The following is a 7,461-nucleotide window of genomic DNA, read 5'->3' as shown; positions in this document are numbered from 1 at the left end:
CAGGTGAGCTGCAAGGGGAGGGAGAGGAGAATTCAGTGTTTTCAGCACTGCTTGAAAACCTGAGCTCAGGGGTTTGATCACTGGAGGGTTTGGGGTGGATTTGGGGTTTCTTTGCAAAGGGATTTGATCATTGAAGGGTTTGGGGTGGATTTGGGGTTTCTTTGTGAAGGGATTTGATCATTGAAGGGTTTGGGGTGGATTTGGGGTTTTTTTGCAAAGGGATTTGATCATTGAAGGGTTTGGGGTGGATTTGGGGTTTTTTTGCAAAGGGGTTTGATCATTGAAGGGTTTGGGGTGGATTTGGGGTTTCTTTATGAAGGTTTGCCCTGCTGGAGGGAAAGCCTGGTGGGTTTTGTGGCACCGACCTGCTGCACTCTCCCCACTGCAAGGACCCCAAGTGGGTTGTTAAAAACCTCCTATTTCCATCTCATCACATTGTTTTTGGAGCTGGGTGAGTATTGCTCTGGTTTTTATGACATCTCCTGACAGAAACACCTCCCAGCACCACCATGGCCTGAGAATTGTCACCTTCTTTCTGGAGGTTTCTCAGTGAGGGGAAAATGCAACCTGCTTTGCATGATTTCAGTTGTGCTGTGACTCAGCAGGAGAAATTAAAAAAAAAGTGTTTTTTCTATCCCCACGTGGCTGCAAAGAGCAGTTTGAGGTCACAACCCTACAAGCACTGAAGGGGCAGAGCCACAAGGGAATGTCCTTCCAGGGGTTTCTGCTGACCTTCCAGATGTTTCTGCTGACCCTCCAGATGTTCAGCTGCTCCTGAAGTGACCAAACTGGAATCAGGGACACAGGGAAATGTCGAGGGGTGAGTGATGGGCAATGTGGGGAATTAATTTGCTTTGCAGGAGGAAGAAAACTCCTAAAAACTCCCATGTATGACAATGGGGGACTCCTTATTGTGACAGAGAGACAAAGACAAGAACAGGTTTTATCCAGGCTTAAAGTTTTTTTCCAGTGTAAGGCATCAAGGTAAAAATTGTTCATCACTTGGGGGACTTTATTTGTCCAAAATTAAGCAGTGAAAGGTGCTCTGATTTTAATTGTTGGAAACATTATCAGGCTTTGAGCCAGTCCTGAGTTCAGCAAAGTGCCCTCAGCACTCAGTAACCTCCCTGGCCTCAGAAAGCCAGATTTTCTGTGTATTAAAATGCTACAAGATCACAGAGGGCTCTGGAATGACACTAAAATAATTTGGGATATGAAACCTAGCTTCAAATAAATCCATTTGAAAACTTCATTGCAGGGAAAAAAAAAAAAGGTGCCAAACCTGATTTTTACCAAGGAAAAGCAAAGATTTTTCTACATTTGAGATGTGCTTTTCTCAGTAGTGTAGTTATTAGAGTTGTTGAAAAGCACAGGGATAGAATCACAGAATGTTTGGGTTGGGAGGGACATTAAATCCCACCCAGTGCCACCCCAGCCATGGCAGGGACACCTTGCACTGTCCCAGGCTGCTCCAAGCCCCAATGTCCAACCTGGCCTTGGACACTGCCAGGGATCCAGGGGCAGCCACAGCTTCTCTGGGAATTCCATCCCAGGGCCTCCCCACCCTGCCAGGGAACAATTCCTAATTCCCAATATCCCATCCAGCCCTGCCCTCTGGCAGTGGGAAGCCATTCCCTGTGTCCTGTCCCTCCATGCCTTGTCCCCAGTCTCTCTCCAGCTCTCCTGGATCCCTTCATGCCCTGGCAGGAGCTCTGAGCTCTCCCTGGAGCTTTCTCCTCTCCAGGTGAACATCACCAGCTCTCCCCAGTCGTGTCTCAGTCATGTCACACTCAAAGCTGTCCTTGAGCATCACCCAGAATGGGGAGAGAGGAGGGAATTCAATCCCATAATCCAGAATCAACCCTGCTGGAAACACTGCCTAGTTCCCGGCTGACACTGAGCTGCCTTTCCTGGAGAACTTCACTCGAACTTTCCTTTTCCCGTCCCGAAACCATCCCTGCGCTCGGAATGCGCGGCGAGAGCATCACCTAGCGCTGGGATGCTGCCGGCAGGATTCCCGCAGCCATCCATCCCTCCATCCCTCCATCCATCCCTCCATCCATCCATCCAGCCATCCATCCATCCATCCCTCCATCCATCCCTCCATCCATCCATCATCCCTCCCTCCATCCATCCCTCCATCCATCATCCATCATCCATCATCCATCCATCCATCCATCATCCATCATCCATCCATCCATCCATCCCTCCATCCATCCATCCATCCATCCATCCATCCATCATCCATCATCCATCCCTCCATCCATCCATCCATCCATCCATCATCCATCATCCATCCCTCCATCCATCCATCCATCCCCACCACGCTCCGCATCGCCGTGGCAGCACCGGGATGGCAGCGATGGCTGCAGCTCCTGCCAGCGCTGCGGAGATTGAAAAAAAAGGAAAAAAGAAAAAAAAATAGAAAAAAAATAGAAAAAAAAATTAGGGAAAGGAAGAGTTGAACCATTCAAGGTAATTCAGCACAATAGTGGCTCCAACTCGTGCCAGCTCTGCAGAGGTTTTAAAAAACTAAATAAATAAAAATAAAAATAAATTTTAAAAAGGTGGAAGAATTAGGGAAAGGAAGAGTTGACCCATTCCAGGTAATTCAGCATATTAATGGCTCCAACTCATGGCAGCTCTGTGGAGAAAAAGAAATAAAAAGAGATGGAAGAATTAGGGAAAGGAAGAGCTGAACTATTCCAGATAATTCAGCATATTAATGGCTCCAACTCGTGCCAGCTCTGCAGAGATAAAAAAACCCAAACAAAAAGGATGGAAGAATTTGGGAAAGGAAGATTTGAGCCATTCCAGATGATTCAGCACAGGCAGGACCTGAGCAGCCAATGAGCCCTATCTGCTGACTCCCAAGGTTCCCAGAAACTGGTGACAATTATTGCACACCAAATACATTCCTAAATGATGTGCACTGATGCGTTTTTATTTCATAAAAATGAGTGTCACATGTGCAAACATTTGGTTATTGCTGTCAGAATTAACAGCCTGCAGTTTAACCCCAGCCTGCTGGGAAAAGGGCTCAGCAGACCCACAGAAAATGAAATTACTATTTGCCACAGGTTTTCCACCAAGCTTCAAGAGAATGTGGTTGTTAGAACCTTCAGATTAATACCAGTTAGTTTTTGAATAGTTTCAATCTCACGTTAGATGATTTAAACCAAATGAAAATAAAAGTTTGTTACCCAAAATAAAAAAATACAGAAAACACAGGATTGTAGTGTTTACTGAACAAAAACAAAACAAAACAAAAAAAATCATGTTTGCTTGATAAAAATCAAGGTCACACCGAGAGAGGGACAGAGTTGCCTGCCTGGTTCCACCTGGAAGATCCTTTTCCCCTGGATGTGTTGGGATGTAGTTTATCCAACTGGAAATAACCCCTGGGTTTTGGAAGTGTCTGGGAGGGAAGCACAGCTGGTGCTGAGTCTGGAAGGAGCAGGTTTGGTGGGAGGGCTTGGGATTCCAGGGAAAGGGACAATTCCTGGGGCAGTTCCTGCAGGACTGACCCCATGGCTAAAGGGAGAGGGCACAGGGACACCGTGGGCAAAGGGACACTGACAGTGACATTGTGGGCACAGGGATGCCTTGGGCACAGGGACAGCACAGGGACACTGGGGACACAGGGATTCTATGGGTACAGGGACACTTGTGGCACAGGGACACCACGGGGACATTGTGGGCATAGGGACACCACAGGAATACCACGGGGACGCCACAGGGACACTGGTGGCACAGGGACGTTGGTGGCACAGGGACACCGCGGGGACACCACAGGGACACTTCGGAGACAGTGGAGGCACATGGACACTGTGGGTACAGGGACACTGGTAGCACAGGGACACCACGAGGACACCGCGGGGACACCAGGGTTACAGGGACATTGGTGGCACAGGGACACCTCGGGGACACTGGTGGCACATGGACACCACAGGGACACCACGAGGACACAGGAGGCACAGGGACACTATGGGCACAGGGACACTATGGGCACAGGGACTCTGGTGGCACAGGGACACTATGGGCACAGGGACACTATGGGCACAGGGACTCTGGTGGCACAGGGACTCTGGTGGCACAGGGACACTATGGGCACAGGGACACTATGGGCACAGGGACTCCGGTGGCACAGGGACTCTGGTGGCACAGGGACACTATGGGCACAGGGACACTATGGGCACAGGGACTCTGGTGGCACAGGGACACTATGGGCACAGGGACTCTGGTGGCACAGGGACTCTGGTGGCACAGGGACACTATGGGCACAGGGACACTATGGGCACAGGGACACAATGGGCACAGGGACTCTGGTGGCACAGGGACACTATGGGCACAGGGACTCTGGTGGCACAGGGACTCTGGTGGCACAGGGACACAATGGGCACAGGGACACTATGGGCACAGGGACACAATGGGCACAGGGACTCTGGTGGCACAGGGACACTATGGGCACAGGGACTCTGGTGGCACAGGGACTCTGGTGGCACAGGGACACGGGGGCGCGGGGGCTGCACTTCCCCCATCATCCAGCAGAGGGCGCGGAGCAAGCAGGCACCGCTCGGCGGAACTACAGCTCCCAGCGTGCCCCGCGGCAGCAGAGCCCTCACTGCGCAGGTGTGAAGGCGCTGTCCGGCCGCGCCTGCGCAGTGCGCGGTGACCCTGAGGGGCGGCCGGGCAAGATGGCGGCGGCGGCCGGGCTGATGGTGAAGGTGAAGCTGCGGGCGGCGGGCCTGGGGCTGCGGGCTGGAACAGCGCCGTGTGCTGCTCTCCAGCCCCGCGCGGGGACTCCGACCTGCCCCTTCCCCCATCCTAGCCCACCGCGCCATTGTCCTCCTTGTCCCCCCAGGTGCGGCAGCTGAGCACGACGGCAGCCAGGCCGGTGTCCAAGCTGGTCAAGGTGAGGGGACGGGGGATTGTCCACATGAGGGCAGGCAGGGTCTCAGAGCCGGGGGAGATAAGGGGTCAGGGGTAGCCTGGGGGGCTGTCCAAGCTGGCCAAGGCCAGGGGGTAAGGGGACCTCCAGGCTGGCCAAGGTGACAGGGCGGAGCGGGCCCAGGGGGTGGCCGAGGTGGTCACGGTGAGGGCAGGGAGCAGCGCTGTCTCCTGCCCGGCCGAGACGAGGGGCGAGGGGTCTCTGGCCGGTTCCCCCGCTCAGCAGCCGCCCTTGCCCCGCAGCCGCCCATCCAGGTGTACGGGCTGGAAGGACGCTATGCCACCGCGCTCTACTCGGCTGCCAGCAAGCAGAAGAAGCTGGAGCAGGTGGAGAAGGAGCTGGCCCGGGTGTGGGTAAGGTGTTCACAGCCGGGGCTCCTGGCAGGGAGCAGGGGGTTCCCTGCTGATCGGCGGTGGGGATGCGGCTGGGATCCTGCGACCTGTGACACTCCCAGCCCACTGGCACCCCTACTGCCTGCCCTCTGGCCCCAGGGTTTAAATGGGTTATTGGGAAGGAATTGTTCCCTGGCAGGGTGGGGAGGCCCTGGGATGGAATTCCCAGAGAAGCTGTGGCTGCCCCTGGATCCCTGGCAGTGTCCAAGGCCAGGTTGGACATTGGGGCTTGGAGCAGCCTGGGATAGTGGAAGGTGTCCCTGCCATGGCAGGGTGTGGAACAAGGTCCTTCCAGCCCAGAGCAATCACTGATTCTATAGCTGAGCTCCCATTTCACTTCCCACCAGCTCCAGAGCTCTTTGTTCTCATTTCAGCATTGCCTGCCCTGGCTGCTCCAGGTGGGCTCTGTCACCTCCTTGTGTGTCCCCCCAGAGCCTGCTGAAGGACCCCAAGCTGTCCAGCGTGGTGATGAACCCTCACACCAAGGGCTCAGTGAAACAGAAAGCCGTGAATGACGCCCTGGCACGAGAGAAGATGTCCCCAATCACTGTCAACCTGATGAGTGAGTGACCTCAGGAGAACATCCCAGCAATGCCAGCAGTTGGAATTGCTGTTGGCTGCCCAAATGTGCCTGTGGTGGTGCTTTAACCCCTCATTGCCCGGGTGTTTTGCAGATCTGCTGGCTGAGAACGGCCGACTGCGTTACACGCCAGGCATCGTGTCTGCCTTCGGCAAGATCATGAGCGCCTTCCGGGGAGAGGTGGTGTGCACAGTCACCACAGCTCAGGTGGGCTGGGAGCTCTGCAGCAAGGCAGCAGGGAGTGGGAGAAAAGACAAACCTCTCCGGTTAATGCTGTGCTCTCTGATTGAAGTACTTGCTGTGAGGACAGTGAGAACATGTCTCACCTCTGCCAAGCTGAACAAATTGCTGCAAAGAGGGGGCTGATAGCCAGCAGTTCCTTCTCCATAGTGAAACCTGTTCATCCAATTGCAGTTCAACAAGTCACGTTTTTCCTTCCTGTGTGTGAACCCAGGGGCTGACAAGTCCTGCTGATCTGCACATAGAGCTGCCCCTGTTCTGCTTTCAAACAGGAAAATGTTTCATGAAATAAGGAGGGCACACAGTGGTTGCTGTTCCTGTGCTGTCCTTGGGTTATCCCTGTTCCAGAACACTGCTTACCTGGTGGAGGTTTGTCTTCAAACAGACCTGAGGAGAAAATTTGGGTCCTTGTTATATCATTTGAGTATTTTTAAGTCTTTCATTTTGTTTTTTTTCTGTTTTTTTTCAGCCCTTGGATGAGGCCAACCTCAGTGAACTGAAAAGTGTTCTGAATGGGTTCTTGGCAAAAGGAGAGGTCTTGAAGCTGGAGACCAAGGTCTGGATTTTTGATTTGCTAAGAAATTTCACTAAGTTCATGTTAAGGGTTTCTGTGTCCCTGATTTTTATAAAAACAAAAAGTTTATTGAATCAATTTGCTTTGTTACATAGTTCTGTGCTTTCTTGTAGAAATGATGATGCATTAATTCCTAAAATCTTCACTTTGGAATGCAGTGACCACAGAGTTATCTCAAAAAAGGCCCATTGAAAAGCTTTATTTTTCTTTTGCTAGTGTAAAACTTGTATCCTGCAGTAACAAACTCCTGCTAATCGACTTTCTGCTCAATGTTCCTTCCTTAGACTGATCCATCAATCCTTGGTGGGATGATTGTCAATATTGGAGAGAAGTACGTGGACATGTCAACGAGGTCCAAGATCCAGAAACTCACCAAAATCATGAGAGAGACTGTCTAGAGAGCTGTCCAGTCATCCCCAGGGAAACCTGGTGCATGGAAACAATAAAATTCTTCCTTCTCACGTGGATGATGCTGAGTGTTTTGGTTGGGGAAGCACAGCCCTGAGGGAGGAAGGTGCTGAAGCTGCCCTGAGTTTCTGTGGCTGTTGCTGAACATTCATGGCATGGCTTGAAAATGTGGTTCACCCTGATGACTGGGGAAACGTTGCTGGGAAGGACATGGAGAGAGCTCTGAGGGAGCTGATAGATGGGGTCAGTGCTGTGGAGGCTCTGCCAGGCTCCCAAGAAAATTGGGGGTTTTTGCTGCCCTGTCCAAGGGAGAGGA

General features: G+C 52.3%; 1 protein-coding gene across 1 annotated transcript; it reads left to right on the top strand.

The window, feature by feature from the left end:
• The first annotated feature begins 4,628 nt into the window (after window positions 1-4,628).
• Window positions 4,629-7,202, top strand: ATP5PO (ATP synthase peripheral stalk subunit OSCP). Its single transcript, XM_085075013.1, has 7 exons — window positions 4,629-4,727; window positions 4,865-4,915; window positions 5,194-5,304; window positions 5,776-5,905; window positions 6,018-6,130; window positions 6,633-6,719; window positions 7,022-7,202. The coding sequence occupies exons 1-7, from the start codon at window positions 4,698-4,700 to the stop codon at window positions 7,133-7,135; spliced, it is 636 nt and encodes a 211-aa protein (XP_084931139.1). The 5' UTR covers window positions 4,629-4,697; the 3' UTR covers window positions 7,136-7,202.
• The last annotated feature ends 259 nt before the right edge of the window (window positions 7,203-7,461 follow it).

The sequence above is a fragment of the Lichenostomus cassidix genome, chromosome 1 (assembly GCF_008360975.1).
Source record: "Lichenostomus cassidix isolate B80296 chromosome 1, HeHo_3.0, whole genome shotgun sequence".
NCBI lineage: Eukaryota > Metazoa > Chordata > Aves > Passeriformes > Meliphagidae > Lichenostomus > Lichenostomus cassidix.
This window is presented reverse-complemented; position numbering and strand designations above follow the sequence as displayed.

Bases quoted from the DNA above. Each gene is read 5' to 3' on its own strand.
- ATP5PO (XM_085075013.1), top strand. From the start codon at position 4,698: ATGGCGGCGGCGGCCGGGCTGATGGTGAAG. The intron at 5,906-6,017 runs GTGAGTGACCTC...GGTGTTTTGCAG, and splicing joins AATCACTGTCAACCTGATGA to ATCTGCTGGCTGAGAACGGC. The intron at 6,131-6,632 runs GTGGGCTGGGAG...GTTTTTTTTCAG, and splicing joins GCACAGTCACCACAGCTCAG to CCCTTGGATGAGGCCAACCT.